This window comes from Psammomys obesus, unplaced genomic scaffold (genome assembly GCF_907164565.1).
Source record: "Psammomys obesus unplaced genomic scaffold, mPsaObe1.curated_primary_1811, whole genome shotgun sequence".
Classification (NCBI taxonomy): domain Eukaryota; kingdom Metazoa; phylum Chordata; class Mammalia; order Rodentia; family Muridae; genus Psammomys; species Psammomys obesus.
The window spans coordinates 3,443,137-3,461,022 of record NW_026590681.1 but is presented as its reverse complement, the minus strand read 5'-3'; the positions used below and the strand labels follow the sequence as shown (position 1 = coordinate 3,461,022).

At 41.6% G+C, this 17,886-nt stretch overlaps 1 protein-coding gene across 2 annotated transcripts in view; it reads right to left on the bottom strand.

Moving 5' to 3' along the window:
- Positions 1 to 3,628: 3,628 nt before the first annotated feature.
- Gas2 (growth arrest specific 2) overlaps positions 3,629 to 17,886 on the bottom strand; it is a 145,426-nt gene continuing 131,168 nt past the window's right edge. For both annotated transcript variants that reach the window (XM_055608339.1, XM_055608340.1), the window contains one exon: positions 3,629 to 4,804. In XM_055608339.1, coding sequence (XP_055464314.1) covers positions 4,586 to 4,804 — 219 coding nt within the window. In that variant the 3' untranslated portion in view covers positions 3,629 to 4,585. The remainder of the gene's footprint in view (positions 4,805 to 17,886) is intronic.

Genomic DNA, 17,886 nt, shown 5'->3' with positions numbered 1-17,886 from the left:
TTGGGGATTGTCTTTGTAGTTAGGGAGCATTTCCATTTATTTCCATTTTTCTGAGATTAATAATGGATAGCTAACTAATGGCTGCCTGGAGAGGGCATGTTTTTTTTTTTTTTTCCTCAGCCTGTAAAGAAGAACTCTAATTATATTGTTATTACACTTGCCTTTTGGGATATAAAGCCCTGTGCATCATCCCCAGGACCCTGGGAAGCTGACCTGACATTTGAATTGATTTTATTATCCAAAAATTTTACTTATTTTTACTGATAAGGATTATACTGTGTTATTGGAAGATGAAAGATCGATTTTGAATAAAGTATATAATTTAACGGATTGACAAGAGTTAGGTAGATGTGCCTGCCTCCTCTTTTGAGAGAAAAATGAATGTATGTCTTTTTAAAAATAATGTATTTTGATTATATAGATCTTCCCCAGATCAACCTCCATCTCCGTATCCACTCAACATCATTGCCTTTCCTTCACCCCCTTTTTCATATTAACCATGGAGTTGAATTTGTACTGCCCAAATACTCTTGGTTGTGGGGACTGCCCTAGAGGTTGGTTGACCTACCAAATGTCGACCTGCCTCTTCCTCTCCAACATCTGTTCCAATGCCATTAGCTTGGGGTGGGATTTTGTGCTCACCTCTCACACGATGCTTGGATTTTGTCTTGCTTGAGCTTGCACATAGTGTCACAGGAGCTGTAAGCTCATATGTGCAACTTCCCATCTCTGTCCAGAAAATAGTTGCCTTGTCCTCAACACCACCCCTTACTCTTACAATTGCTTGCCCCTCTTTCAGGGTGATCCATGAATGTGAGGGGGTGGGTGAAAAAGACACCCTATTTAGAGGTGAGAATTTTATAGTCTATTGTTCTCAGAATGTCAACCAGTTACCAACTGCAAATCTCTTTATTATTCGCCATCTATTTCCTTAGCTTCTTTTTCTAAGTAAACACCTCAAATTCTCTCATACATTACACACAAACACACATACCACACACTGTAACCTGACTCATATATAGAGAAATAATAAGGTAATACATAGGTAATGAGGTCATATGCATTAATTTTCTAAAGCCAACCAATCACACAAAAAAGACAGCGTCACCGACATAAACTTACCTACAAAAGCCACTTGTGTGTATAGCAGGCTTTTGAAGTAGTTTTGTTTATGTTGCATAAATTTCTGTCACCAACCTGAGCTCTCAGTTCTCCTTCATTGTGGCTTGTTACTACCCTGTTCTTCCTTTTATGGTTTATTTTGCAAACATGACTACCACAGTTTAAGAACTAAATACACATAAATTCCTTTACCAGCCTGTGACACTTACATTAGATACTGAAGAGCACTGGATGCTTTAGTGGTACTGCCTTTAACTTGTGTGTTATTTTAAGGGAAGAAAGAGATATTTCCTTCTGAGTGACATGTTTTCCAGAAACTCTGAAATGAGCATTGCAACCTGGGAAATTTTTCTTAAAATATTCCTTTCTTTGAGCTACATTTGTGAGTAGCAGTTTCTGTTCATGGCTAACCACAAAGCAATAGCTATCAAAGACAACAAAGAATTACCACAGCAAATGTATTGATGGTAAAAATTAACCCTGGAAATGATTACTTCTAGCTGTCAATTACTTGGTTGCTTTTGCTATCTTTTCCCATGCAGAGGCTATACCAATCTTCCACCCTCCATACTTCAGCTGCTTTGCCACATGTCTGTGGCCTTGTGTCTGCTTGCTTACCTGGATGCTGCTCTCCATAGGGTTGTAAGAACACTCAGAACTTCAATCTTTTATCTTTGTCCTATAAGCTTTCCTTGGATGTTGCCCTAGCTGAGAAACTGATGCCAGACCTCTTGAGACTTGACATTTCAGTAAGAGCCATCTATATTTGGTCATGTCCTTCTGGGTGCAGTCCTATCTTTTCATATCCCTTTTGGGACAGATCAGCCAGCAACTAGTCCCCAATGTTAGCCTTTAACTTATCCTTAGATACACCTGAAAGACCACAGTAGATAACATATAAATCTAACAGTCTTCTAAGTTCCCTAAGTATGTCATGGCCTAACCTCATCACTCTTGAGTTGCCCTGCCTTACTAAGGTATTTTTAAAGGTTAACTTAGGTATAGCTGATCTAATCACACAAGTCTTAAGAACTACAGACTTGCCCACCCTCTAGTCAAAGGAAGAGATGTAAAGAGATTGGTCTGAGTAATGTCATGCCATGTTGCTGCCATGAGCCAAGGATTTCAGGTTTTGCCTGGAAGGTAGAAAAGCCAATAAATGGATTCTCTCCTGAAGTGTGCAGAAAGAAGCACAGCTTTGAGGACACTTTGGCTTAAGGTCAGCAAGACCATACTGCACTTCTGAAAATAGAATTACCAAATGATAACTCATGCTCTAATGAGTTATTATTTTTTAACCTACACTTATTTATAACTAAATTTTCATTATTAAAAGAAAAATTTAGTTCTGTTGTTCTCCTTGCGGAGCTCCTGTCCCCTCCAGGTCTTTCTATCTCCCCCTTATTTCATTAGATTCCCTGCACTCTGCCTAAAGTTTGGCTGAGTCTCGGCATCTGCTTCGATACCTGCTGGGTAGTCTTTTAGAGGCCCTCTGTGGCAACAGAACCAAAAAATCTGAACAAAGGCATCTTTTCTGAGACTGATACTCTAACCAAGGACCATGCATGGGGATAACCTAGAATCCCTGCACAGATGTACACCATGGCCCCGCAGTCTCTAAGTGGGTTCCCTAATATGGGGAACAGGGACTGTCTTTGACATGAATTCAGTGGCTGGCTCTTTGGTCACATTCCCCTGACGGGGGAACAGCCTAACCAGGCCACAGAGGAAGACAATGCAGACAGTCCTCAAGAGACCTGATAAGCTAGGATCAGAGGGAAGGGGAAGAGGGCCTCCCCTATCAGTGGACTTGGGGAAGAACATGAAAGGAAATGAGGAAGGGAGGGTGGAGATGAAAGGGGATGAGAGAGGGGCTACAGCTGGGATACAAAGTGAATAAACTGTAATTAATAAAAAATTTTTTTAAAGAAAATAAACTTTAAACACAGAAAGTTTTAAAGGAAGAATGTCAATAATACAAAATTTGAATGCCAATTTTAATTGATGAAGTAAAGACTGAGTTACTAAGTGTCATATGTTTCAAAAGATAGAGTTATTATGCCAAAATCATCTTTCCTAGCAAAAAAGCTGTCGGTTTTATTTTCAGTTTTGCACTGACAGGCTTTTCTAGACCCACAAGTTCCCAGTGTCACTAACCATGCCTGCTTAAACGCTCCCTGTCAACAGGCTGGCTGTTTGACTGCATTGGTCATATGTCATACAAATGCTTTGTGAGATTCTGGAGCAAGGAAGATTTTTTTTTTTTTACTGGAAAATAGTAAAATAATAAGTTAGCTCTGCCATTTAAAAATTTCATGGTGACACTTAAGGTCCTTCCTGTGGTCAAGTCCACACTCTTTGATAGTGAGAACAAACACCACACATTCTCCTTCCCGACATGAAGATATTCTACGCAGCCACAACTTGACACTCCTCATATTTGCTGGGAAATTAGTAGTTTGAAGATTAACTTTATTTTAGGATGAAGCACTGATACACAGACAGATCATGTGTGGGTTTTTTTTTTAATTCTTTGTTTTTAATTCTTAAATCAATGTGGACAATATCTTGCTGTTCATTGGTACAAAACAGCCCTGTCCTGGTATACAAGCCTGTAATATCAGTGAATTTACTACAGTGAATTTACTTCATGAGACAGCATAGCAGAATAGGACTAACTAAAGATATATATTTTTAATAAGAAAATGCTTGAAATAAACAAAATCACAAAGTTAATGAACATTTTGACTGTGCAGTCCACACATCACAATGTGAATGCACGCTGGCTTATGCGTGCACAATTCAGTAAGTGATCATGCTAAGACAGCTGTGGTGTGTGTGAAAGGTACCTGCTCTTCCTAAGGGGCTGCACAGGCAACAACCAAAAGTACCCCAGAGGCTGGTTTGGTCAGGGATCAGAGACGAACTTTAAGGCAATCTTCCACGTGAATGTGAACATCTCTGAAGTGGCCTTTCCAGTTAAGTGTTATGGCTATGAGGACTCTGTACTGTAAGTGCTGTCAGACAATTTTAGTAGCACATTATCACATTGTCATTTTGTAAAAAATAGTTATAAAATCCCACCATTATAAAAGTGTCTGGGGTGCTTTAGCTCTTAGACATACAGCAGGCACTTTCTGTTGACCTACCCCATTGATGAAAATACAGTCTCGGAGGCATGTTCACCTTCTATGGCTATACCTAGAACTGAGTTCCTACTAAGGTTTCTTCTAAATACTATGTTCACATATTGAGAAATACGATTTGCTTACAATTTGATTTCATTCTGAGTTTAGAATTTTTCCCCTTAGGTGAAGTTCTACAGATGCATTAAAAATAAATAGTGCTACCATTTTAGTATTTTCCAGTCTGACGACATGTGTGGTTTTCAGAGCATGTGCACTACACTGGCTACACTGTAGAATGGATGTAGCCCATTAAATGAGCCTTTTAGAGACCAGTTTCATTTAATCTCCTTCTTAGCCTTGTAGCTGGCAGAGACCACCAGGTAATTATCTGGGTTCATGTCCTTCAAGGTTGGGGATTTGCTCTGGACAGGGGACGTCTTGCCATCCACGCGGGAGATCTGCAGCACCCGGCAGGGGTCATGCTTGAGCAGATAGCCCGCGAAGGTCTCCCAGCCTCCTCCCACACGGACCATCACATGCTTGTTGTGCAGCATCTGGAAGGAAACACCAGTAAAGTGGTCAGGTTTTGGGAGTTCGCATCAGACCTCACAGCAACCCCCAGTCTAGAGAAATTAGCATTGCTTGCCTTATTCCCGTGGCCCTTGTATATCCATGTGGCACCGTGTCTGCTTGGACAAGGCTTGTAAACAAAACCTTGTGTGCAGACATATCTCAGGAAAAACATCTGACATCTAACTTCCGTGTGGCACAGAGCATCTATTGTCTACTTCTCTGGCTGGATGCATATGAAAGCTTTTCTGTGTTATACAATGGACCACTAACACTCATCACTGCCTTACTCTCACATCAATGTTCCATCCTTCCCACTGAGCCATTTCCCTCTTAACCAGAACTCAAGAGACCATGCAAGTCTCTGATATTGAGTTAATGTTAATAAATGACATTAACAGCTATCCACGTACTTGCAGTAAAATACAAGTGAAAATGCACTCAGGAAAAAATATGAAATATGTTCTAGTCATTGAGCCTTTCAAGGATAGGTATATTCAGTTTTAATTGACACTAGTCTTCCCAATTACTTCAGAATACATTCACACACACACACATATGCACATACACTCACACGCACATGTACACAGACACACACAATCCAACAAAGACAACGGAAGCTTACCTCCAGGCCAGGGAGCCATGCAGAGCTCCAGCCTGTCCCTCTCCAGTGCGACACTCCAGGAAGGTGCCACCTGGAGATATGGTGCTGGGGACTGGACACAGGTCATCCTGGATGCTAGGCAGCTCTACAGACTGAACTGCATCCCCAGTCCCAAGAGAGCTTTTAACTCTGGGAGAAATTGGGAAGTCCTTTTCAGCCTTGAGCATTCTCATCACAAAAACACACTCTGAAGGCTCTCTAACCAATCTGCAGAAGTTTGCAAAATGGAAATATGAAGGACAGTCCACTGAGCACGGAGAGCACAGGACATAAACTGTTCACCTCTTCTTCTGCAGCCTCTGCCGATAGGGAGCTCAGCACAGTACTGTGGCCACAGGCAAAACCTGAGCGTAGATGACTGGTCATGACTCTGTGAGGAACCTGGGGCCACAAGTCCGGCTTCAGCAGAGCAAAGTGGTATTAGTGACACCACAGCTGAAACAGCCAATTGTGTTTTTTTAGATTCTATTGTCGGTAGCCTATTGTGAGGTTTGGGGGCAGGGAGCCACAGGTATTTATTTCCTCAGTTTGAAACCTGACCCGCCATTCCTGGCAGACCTTGATCTTTGTTTTTTATTACGTTCTGAAGACAGTCATAAAAGAAGTGACTCTAAGGAATGACTTACTGGCGATCCTCCTCGTAAACCATTAAAGGAAATAGTGAACAGATGCTATTATGCGTGCCTACATTTATACATTCTTACCACAAAATTAGAAAAAGATCCTTCCCTTTTAGAAACAGCTAAGATTAACTGCTTATAAAATATTTGTATTTCTAGTCAGACAGAGATACACTCGAACCACCACAAGAATCAGGGCATTGTTAACAGAGGTTAATAGTGTAATTTGTTTTCTCAAAAAATTTCCCTTTTTTTTTTTAATTCTCAGAACTGTGAAATGCTTCTCTTTTTATTTGAAACAAGCTTTTATTTTGTGTTGCTGTTGTTGTTGGTGGTGGTGGTGTGTGAGTGTGTGTTTGTGTATGTGTGTTTGTGTGGTTTTTCTCTTCTGCCCCTAACCTAAGCTATATCACAAGTAACAATAACAAAAGGTATGCATAAGCAAAGAGCGTCAGCTCTGAAAGCTTCCTTGAGGAATTTATCAGACCTCTAAGCACGTAGAGCCCTGGACACACTGTCATCCCTAGTATTTCACACTTCAAAGAATACTGACTCCACACTGAAGTGGGGAGAGGAGAACTGAGTGCATTGTCTTCTCTCATGCCTCCCTTTCACCATACCTAGGAATTAGGAGGGCATCTCACAACACTTACTAGTTTTCTATGGAAACCTTGACTATCACATATCTCAAACACTTTGCAAGAAGAGGCTCAGGACAGTCTAACTGGAGGCATTCTTACATTTAGACCTCACTGTAATGTCCTAAGAAGTCTATGGTGAGTGTTAGAGTTTCAGGTACGGGACTGAGATGTTAAGGTCACAGTGATGGATATCTGAATCCAGATCTAAATCCCATGCCCCTTTAAGTATGTGCACATTTTCCAAAGACAGTCTTGCACCACCACATCTCCACAAAATTATATTTAACCTAAAAGCAAATTCACTTGCTATAAGCCCAATTATTATGAACTTTCTCCTCCTGGGAACTCTAGCCTAGTCCTTTGATGGATTCAATATATGATGCCATATTGAGAGGTGATAAAATACAGGAGATGAGCCTTTTAGAGGAGGTGGGCCACTAGGGAGTACTTTCATATTCGCTCTCTGCCTTCTGTCCACCACAAAGTGAGCAGTCTTTGCCACACAATCCTCCTCACAGGGGCTCAAGTTCAACAGATCCAAAGACTACTGACTGAAACCTCCTGACTGAAACCTCTCAAGCTCTGAGGTGGAATAAGCCCCACTCTATGTTTTTTCTTTGCTGTTTGCTCATGTAACAGAAGGGCAGTTCTTGGCATTGGGATCACATATCCATAACCTCACAGCATCACCCATTGCATTCTTACGTTATGTTCTCACTTTGTCCAAGAAATGGCACCATTACCAGAATTCTATTTTATAGATAGGAAAGCTGAGGCTTTTGGAAGGCAAAAACTTCTGTAAGGTCATAAAGTAAGTAGTGAGCAGCAGCAGGAGCTTCTGCTCCCTTTCCTAACCTCATTCACTCTTTCCGCAGTCTGGACTTCGCTTTCCATGCCTTCTAGTCATCAGCCACTGGGGGTGAGACCATCATAGGCATCACTGATATCAGAAATATCAAAGAGAGCTGATTAACAACTCACTTAAAATAAGTTATAGATACACCCTAACGAACAAAAGTTTAATTTCAGAAGATTGTCTGGCTATGGTTCTAATCATTCCGAAACAAGTGTTCAAGTGTAGTGACAGGACATCTCATGCCTCTGCCCTTCCAAGACGCCCAGATCACTCTTGTTGTATATGCAGCAAGAGCGCAGAAAGAAGGCTTCTCTCTACCTAGCCCGCAGAGAGAGGCAGGGGTCGTAGTATGTATAGATACCAAGAACTGCAGCAACCAAAAATGCTCTCCTCCCTCTTCTCGGAAGCATTAGTCAGTGCTCAGAAATAGAAACAAAACAACTCAACTTTTCATTTAAAAGGGAAAGTCTATATTTATGTAGCTTACAGATAACGTGTTTTGCTAAGTGACAAAAACAGATAAAACATCCAGAAAAGTATCGGGTTTACTGGTAATGTACTTTTGCTTCCAGGTGAGCATGCTGTGTCACATAAACATGGCAAATAATCTCAGGAAAAGATGAAGAATATTAAGTAGGAAACCGTTTTTAAGGAGCAAATTTTAACATTAAAGGCTTCATGCTCATATTAGACTTGTGACATCCCTGGAAGAAGTCTGCAAGAATGGCCATGTATACCCCAGATCAAAATCCCCATGAAATGCTTCATGTTCTTTTTCCATTCTGGGTAAGACTGAAAAAGTCTTACCCAGAATGGAATGTGTTTTGCTCTAGCCCAATTGCTCTGCCCAATGTGTTTTGCTCTAGCCCTGTTCCTGCTGATCACTACCAGCATCAAGAGCAGCAGGAATACAGGTCAGGCACTCGGTACCTTTCCTTCAGGGTACTCTCGTTGTTGCTCTCACTAATCCACACTCTGCCACAGACACGAGAGTCTTTCCAGAAGGAGCATCTTTTCACTTCACTGCGTCACTTGAACCTCTGAGAGTGGTTCTTCATTGTCTGCTGTGGTCCCACCTGAGGCTAGGACTCAAACTCCTCAAAGCAGCAGGGTTGAAGCCAGGCAGGGATGAGGTGACAGCAATGGTTCAGGCAGATTTGTCTTCTCCAGGGTGACAGAACCTTATAGACCTTGAATAATCTTCTGACCATTCTGATGCCTCCTTCCCCCAGTCCCTGTCTGCTGTATTTGGCACATGAGTCACCTGCCAACTGCCAGTTCTTTCATCTGTTGTTGATTATTAATATTTATTGTTGATTTATCTGGAGTTAAACAGCAGTTATTCCTAAACCAGCTGTATACCCAAATCACCACACAGATATTAGGACTTATTTAATTAACCTAGAGCACAATGCTGGGCAATGATCACTCTGTCCTAAACCTCCAAGCCCATATAGTTTCTTACCATTCAGATTTCACCCAGTATACTTGCCTTTAGTCATATCTTAGGTCCGGTTCATCTCTCCTCATGGTTCCAAGACCTCTCCTGCTGATCTCTGCTTTCCTACTCCTCCCACTCACTTCCTTCTCCTCCCCTCCTGACCAAGATGTCCCACCCTATTCTCTCCATTGCACAGCATTGGCTGGTAGTTTAATTGAAAATAGGGAGAACAATTAGTGACATGTTTACACAAACTTGAGACAGGTGATGCTTAGAATAAACATCACAATGCAATGTCTGGATTGAAACTGGATAGTGGGGTAGAGAAATCAGCATTTGAATGAACAATGATAAATTGTATACATTCCATAAGAACATTATACCAACATTCATCCTTTCACACTGTTTCAAATTATCACAACACCACAGGTTAAAGGTCCACCTGTCTTTGTCAGAACCTAAACTACAAATTTCCTAAATTATTTTGCAATATTCAAAATTTCACACACTTTTCTACATATACATAACTGCTCTACATTTTCAAAGAGAAATAAAGTCTATTCGTTCCTTTGGTCATTTAACAAATACTGTCTGAAAACCCTTGGGGCTCTTCACAGCATTGGGCATATGATGCTTATCAAATGCATTTTAAATGAATATTGGTGAAATAATGCTTATCCTATGAATTAACAACATTAATTCTTAATACTGCTCCACCCAACTGCCTGTATTATATCTGTATTATTCATAGAATGATAGAAAGAGTAGGATGAAATGATTTGTATCCATCCCTTAGAAAGTCTGGGTGTGAATACTCCACACCACTCTGTGTAGAGAACTTCACTGAGAGAGACAAATTTGGAGTCTGAAAGTAAAGCTAAGGGAGAACTGCACAGAGAAGAAGTAGGTGAATCTAGACAGCTATGGGTGGAAGAAAGAGAAGATTGAGAGGATGAGTAAGAAGCATCATGACTGGCTACAGGGAGAATGAAGTTGCTGTTCTTTGGGATGATCCTTCATGAATCTTTCTTTTAATGCAGTTTTTTAAATGGCAAACAGTAACAGTAAATCGCCCAGCAAAGTTTCCACAAACCTGATCTCCGTGATGCTTAAGTGGGCAGGTGTCATCTAGCCTGGGTCATCCCGCCCCTCTGTGGCTTTCATTAAGCCTTTCTCTTCTAAATGGATCTAGATACTCACATTTCAACACTGTCTGGTAACTGCTCTCCTTTGGAGTGGGAGGCAACTGTCTGCCAGAACTGCCTACAGGGACTGGGTCACTAAGATATTGTATTCCAAGATATTGTATGCTTCCTAACACCTAGTCAACCCTGTTCATTTGTTTTTATAAGGGATCATAACGTGAGCACAAACATTGTTTTTAGAAGACAGTTATCTCCTCTCCAGAGAGCAACATTACATTAATTTATAGGATTGCAAAAGCTATCATAGTTTCCTATCACTCTGCAATGGCATATGTTACAATTAGACAACTGGGAATTCAGCTGTCTGCCTCGGGTTTCCTGACACCGTCAAGGATAAGATAACAGATGTTCAGCAGATGGTGGGAAGCCAGGATTTTCAAAATAAGTGATAAGGTCATAAGTCTGCAGTTCAAACTGAGGCATCAGTGATAAAGTGTGGTGTTTGCCATGTTCTTTGCCAGAGGTGAGGATTTCATATTACGTTTTCATACAACAGCTTATCACAGCCCGGATGAAGAGGCTCATGAAATCATCCCTCCATGTTGATTACCTCCATTAACTCCCCAGCATGTCTTTGACACAGCCTACCCTTTCTGCAATAAAGTTCATAGAGATGAGTGACAGGAAACAGAGAAGTTATCATTTGCTCAGTCTCTACCAAGAGTGCCAAACTGTAACTACCACTAACTCTATGATCTTGGCAACTGCAAACATTCTCTCTGTGCCTCATTTTTCTTCTGAACAATAGATACTTTCTTCTAGATTCACTGAGACAGAGATATTGATGGGTAAACTTGAAGACAACATATGTGGAACACAGATAGTACTTAACCACTGTGGAAAGTTGAATATTTTGCTCTGACAACAGAATCAATACTGAGTTGTTTCATTCTATTATCACCAGGGCTCCACATTGGCAGGCTGGTATAACTGTTACCTCTATCTGGAGAGAATTGGAACCTCAGACATGACTCAAGGACTCACACAATCTCGGCTTCTGATGACCAGTGGTGTGGCCCACCTCTTCTTAGAACTATACATCGGGGTAATGCAGCCCCCGTGCCTTTATTTTATGCTGAATTATTAGAGTGCCCCAAATGATGAGAGCCAGTCCTCAAACAGGACTAGGTCTTGTCTCACAGAGATTCTACAGGCTTGAAGAAAACATTTCTGGCCTGTTGTTATTGTTATTTCCTTCTGAGAAGAAATGTAAATTTCTGAGGCTCATTTTAGAGACATGTGGCTTCATAAGCTTCTTTCTGGAAGCAAGTATGAGACAAGCAGCTCATATAAGGCATACAAGTGATGGATGGCAGAATGTTCTAGCTGTACCTGCTGGAGACTGGGTAGGAGCATTAGCACCAGCTCCTGTCAGGTCCTGTTGCCTCCCTATGTGAGGTATCCTGTTACCCAGCTCTGCCCCAGATGCAATTAACAGGGCTTAGCTGCAATCTAATCACCAGAGACAGAGCAGACAATGTCATAATAAATATTTTATAGGATCGTCGGCATGGTGAAAGCAACGAGGTGGAAACCCATTGCTGCTGGAAGGAGAAGGATTGTATAGAGGAAGGATCTATATCCAGTTTATTCCAGAGGAGAAGAGGAATTCAGCTGCTGCAAAGAAAATAAAAATGATTCAAGAAATGGAGCTAGGCTCTAGCAGCCACACAAACATGTGTGCACACACAGACACAGACACACATGCACACACACAAAACAGACCCTGGATAACAGTCGGTTTTGCTGATTCAGTCCCAACTCCATCAATTCCTGTAAACTCTGTGTAAGCCAGGGAAGAAGCACAGTTCAGCGCTGTGCATGCTGCTGCACAGGGTGGCACCCAGTGGTGTCCTGCTGAATGGTAACAGCAGAGTCTGTGGTCCAGACACTCCAAAAACACTATAAACTTGCCAGTGACTTTAGTAGAGGAGTCACTAAAATGGAAAATTAACTATTTCTGAATGCATCCAACACTTCCCTCTGACAAAATGTTTAAAAGCATTCTTCTATTCAATGATCCATCCAAATGAAAGACAATGGATAAATTCATTTATTCATTAAAAAATATAAGGTCACAAGGAAAAAAAGAGAATTTGGGAGGATAAAATTGAAATGTAGGCAGTGGTAGAATGTTTGTCCAGTGTGTATAAAGCCCTGGGTTCCACTATCAGAACTGCAAAAGTTATTGAATAGGAAAGGAATGAAATGGAGTTTGCTACAAATCCACAGGGGAGGTTTTTCAAAAGGAGCTAGACAAATAATTCCTGGAAACTACAGAAAATTTGGGTTTTAGAACTGCATGTTACCTCCATCAGATGAGGAGGGATGTGTGGTTGAAAGGACAATGGCATGCCAGTCTGTGTAAGGGCTGTTGGGTCCTGCAGACTAAATGTACTCCACGACAGCAGGAGGGAGAAGGGCTACATCTGCAGAAATGGAACCAGAGCAAACCAGCCCAGGGGAGGATAGGACACAGGATGAAAAGTGGATGGGAATAGGAAGAGAAATGAAGTCATGTGCGCACTGTCAACCAAGACAACGATGATGTGGCCCTTCAGTGCTTAGTACGTTGGAAAAGTTTTTCACATATACTGTTGGAGGGAAAAATGCCAGCTCCACAGCTGTGCCACTCTCAGGCCAAACTTGCCTGGTTTATCACAGTCCCCTCTGTGCCCCTCAGTATTCTCTCAACTGGGCAATTAAAGAGGCAACATGTAGGGAACTCACGCCTAACTAATGATGATACTGGACGCCTTAACAAACCTGAAAAGTTCTGGGTAAGGGAGCAACGTAGCCACATAATTGAAAACACGTTTATTAATAGGTTAGTGGAATTTATAGTTAAAACATCATTTCTGATACTGCTTAAGGTATAAAATAATATTTTAAATATTATTCATCATCTGAATTTTCCCACCAGCACAAAGACCATCTCAGCACCCTCAGGTAAGTCCACTGTGTATAGAGTCCCTTTTTACCCTCCCATTTTCTCTGAGCTACATCTTACCTTATACCCCTGGACCTCTCTTCCACCCACCTTCTTTCCAAGACTAGGATTCCTATTTCTCCATACGTGTTAAATTAACCATGGTTTCTTTAATCCAATTAGGCACAAAACAAGCTTTCTCAGTGTCAAAGTTTTCTTTTTGTCTAATTCCATCTCTAAATCATTTTCAGACTAGAATATACACTTTGGGAAATTCTTCCAAAGATTTCCAAAATCAGCAGGTAGCTCATGAGTGTAGAAGAAATTCATAAATCATTCTCATTAAGGAATACATAGGTAAACAATTCCCTTATGCATACGGCCTTTCAAAATTACTTTAAATTTATTTTTTACATTTCCTAAGCAGCTGTAAAGCCTATGAGCCATAACAATGACCAAAACAGCAGGTATACCCAAGAATGATGGTGCTCATATCTTAGGTGTAATTGGTAGCTGTCTAATTTTAGTTAGGAGGGAAACCATACCTGCCATTGTAAACTTAGTCAACTAACTGTAGATGGTAAGGAGGATCTACTGATGCCAGTTTTCTAAACTACTATAATTCCCAACTGCATTCTAAATACTTCACCTGTTACCTAGAGAGAATTATGTCTCTGAACCCTCATCAACAACACATGCTGGAGAGGATGTCGAGAAAGGGGAAACCCTCCTCCATTGCTTGTGGGAACGTAAACTGTACAACCACTTTGGAAATCAATCTGGCGCTTTCTCAGACAATTAGCAATAGTGCTTCCTCAAGATCCAGCTATACCACTCCTAGGCATATATCCAAAAGATGCTCAAGTACACAACAAGGACATTTGCTCAACCATGTTTGTAGCAGCTTTATTCGTAATAGCCAGAACCTGGAAACAACCCAGATGTCCCTCAACTGAAGATTGGATACAGAAATTGTGGTGCATTTACACAAGAGAATACTACTCAGCAATTAAAAACAAAGAAATCATGAAATTTTCAGGCAAATGGTGGGATCTAGAAAAGATCATCCCGAGTGAGGTATCCCAAAAGAAGAAAGACACACATGATATATACTCACTTAAAGTGGATACTAGACCTGTAAGATAGGATAAACATACTAAAATCTGTACACCTAAAGAAGCTAAACAAGGATGAGGACCCTGGGTAAGATGATCAATCCTCACTTAAAAGGACAAATGGGATGGACATTGGATGTAGGAGAAAACAAGTAACAGGACAGGAGTCTACCGCAGAGGGCCTCTGAAAGACTCTACCTAGCAGTATATCAAAGCAGATGCTGAGACTCATAAGCAAACTTTGGGCAGAGTGCAGGGAATTTTATGAAAGAAGGGGGAGATAGAAAGACCTGGAGGGGAAAGGAGCTCCACAAGGAGAGCAACAGAACCAAAATATCTGGGCACAGGGGTCTTTTCTGAGTCTGACACCCCAACCAAGGACTATGCATGGAGATAACCTAGAAACCCTGCACAGATGTAGCCCATGGCAGCTCAGTCTCCAAGTGGGTACCCTAGTAATTGGAACAGGGACTGTCTCTGACGTGAACTCAATGGCTGGCTCTTTGATCACTTCCCTCTGAGGGGGGAACAGCTTTACCAGGCCACAGAGGAAGACAATGCAGCCAGTTCTGATGAGACCTGATTTGATAGTCTGGGGTCAGAGGGAAGGGGAGGAGGACCTCCCCTATCAGTGGACTTGGGGAGGGGCATGAGAGGAGATGAGGGAGGGAAGGCAGGATTGGGAAGGGATGAGGGAGGGGGCTACAGCTAGGATACAATGTGAATAAACTGTAATTTATTAAAAAGATAAATTAAAAAAGAAACTTCTTTTTGTAGCAGGTGGAGACCCTGGTAGAAATCCACAACTGGGTGAGTAGATAAAATGCCTAAAATGCTTGACTACAGGGTATCCAACACTAGATGAGAGCTCTATAACAAAAAACCTTTGTTTTCAACTTCTACATAGCTAAAATCATTCTCATCTGCATACTCTCTTGACTATTCTTATCTTAGCATTCATCTTCTGTGAGTAGGTGGAGTTTGGAGTGTGCTTCACATTGTTCAGTCTTCTTGTATCTGAAGTACAGAGAACTGAGAATCCGGCTCTATCTGCTCTTGTGATGCTGATCACAAGTTAGCACATAAACGAGACTTCTGTCCCAAGGGTCTCTCAGTTTCCTATAGGGAGGAAGGCACAGCCCTGTTTATAGTGCCACACATCACTAAGGCCCTTGGGAACATCCCCAGAAGCCCACTATTCACTTTTCAGATGCATACTCTCAGAATTGCCACACTGAGTAGTTTTTGTTTTTAAATTTATTTTACCCTTTAGAAATTCTAGTAACTATCTTTATTTAGACATGTACATTTTTCATTAGGTCTTCTATTTTGTAATTTCATAACTTTTCATTCTCTTATGTACACATTTATCCATGAATTCCTCAAATCTTTCACATATATGGGCACATGCAGAGTCATGTGACACATACATGTGAACTTACAGAAATACTCGCCTTATATTCAGTCCTCTAGAGTAAACACACACCTGCCCCACTCCCCTCCATTTTCACTTTAGGAACATTTCATATTTGTCCAACTACCGTGGGCCAGAACTACAACTACTTTTTTTTTCAGTTCATGTCTTCTACAGGCCATACAACTTAATATAAAATTCATGTTGTATGAACTCAGTGGCCTGCTCTTTGACCACCACCCCTGAGGGCGGAGCAGCCTTGCCAGGCCACAGAGGAAGACAATGATGCCAGTTCTGTTGAGACCTGATAAGCTAAGGGCAGATGGAAGGAGAGGAGGACCTCCCCTATCAGTGGACTTGGAGAAGGGCATAGGAGGAGATAAGGTGGGGAGGGTGAGATTGGGAGAGAATGAGGGAGGAGCTACACCTGGGTTACAAACTGAATAGACTGTAGTTAATATTTTAAAAAATGTAATTTAAAAAAGATCATGTTGTAGGGGCTGGGAACTGCCTTTTCTTGCAGAAGACACAGGTTTGATTCCCAGCACCTATACAGCAGCTCCAGTCCCTGGCCTCTGCAGGCACTGTATGCATGTGGTACACAGGCATATATGCAGGCAAGATACTTATATACACAAAATAATAAAAAAAATAAATATCCACCTTACAAATCTTTAAAAAATATATTTTCATATTTAATCATGTGTGTATGTGTGTGCGTGTGTCAGTATGTGCATAAACAGGTAAGTGCAGATGCCCTTAGATACCAGAGAAGTGATGTTAGATTTCTTGGAAGTATAGTTAGAATTGTCATCTGACGGATTCGGTGCTGGGAACCAAATTTGGGTCCTCTGCAGGTGCAGCTCAAGCTTTCAAGAGCAGAGGCATCGCCCCAGTGTCCAAGTCACAAATCTTAAGACATAGTTTCCTCACCCACTTCCTTTTTCTCCACAACCTACTCTATGCAACAAAAAAACAGTTCCTGTTTGCTAAGTCACGGCTCTGGAGCTGTCCCACAGGCTCCACCTCCCTCTGTCAGTGAGTTCCTGGGCTTTCCTGTGTCCTGTTCACTGTGAAAACGATACAGAAGAAACACTCATGCTTTCCCCTGACTGAACAACTGAACATGTTTGTCTGCTTTCCTTCCAGTTCAGCTGGCACTCAGAAACTTGTCTGTTCACTCAGCAGCTTTTGTTTGTTTGTTTGGTTGGTTGGTTGGTTTTTGGTTTTTTGTTTTGTTTTGTTTTGTTTTGTTTTGTTTTGTTTTGTTTGAGACAGAGTTTCTCTGTGCATCCTTGGCTGTCCTGGACTCACTTTTTTAGACCAGGCTGTCCTTGAACTCACAGAGATTCGCCTGCCTCTGCTCCCAGAGGGCTTGGATCACAGGCATGCGCCACCACTTAGCAGTCTCTTAAATAAACCCATCTCGAGTTTGCTGACAGAACTGTCCACACTGATGCTGCTAGAACCACACCCTTTTCACTGGAGGAAGCCTCAGGGTGAAAATGGTAAAAAGACCGACTCACTCTGATCCTTCATCCTACTGTCTCTTTAAATTTTTTTATGTGCCTGTATGTGGGTGCATACATATGAACACAGGTGCCTGCAGAGACCAGAGTAATTTATCTGACTCCTGGAGCTGGAGCGGCAGGTGGTTGTGAGCCTCCCAACATGAGGGCTAAGAAATGAACCCAGATCCTCTGCAAGAGCAGTAAGTACTCTTAGCCACTGGGCCATCTGTCCAGCCCATGGCATTGTGTCAATGCATTTTTCTCTTTATTTTAGTGTATTTAAATTTATTTAGGTAACTTTATGAGTCACAGCCCCTTACTGTCTAGCCAGTTTGTACAACAAAATCAAAGCAAACATAATTATGTTACAGCCACTTTGATGGTTTCCATATCTAAAAGCCCCTCCCTTCTTATTTTGGACATGCTACTGATAATACACAAACTTCTGTAATGGGCATGGCGGTGCATCGGTGGTTGCTGGTTCTGTCATGATCAACATTATAGTTACTATTCCATGAACCTCATGAGATCTGTAGGCTGAGATGTACCTCCAATAGACTCCTACAGGAAGGGCCATGTGACACCAGCACCTACCATGCTTTCACTTTCCTGGTTCCATGTAGAGGATGCTGCCTGCTGTTCTCCATCTCTTCCCATTCCCAGAGTGTCA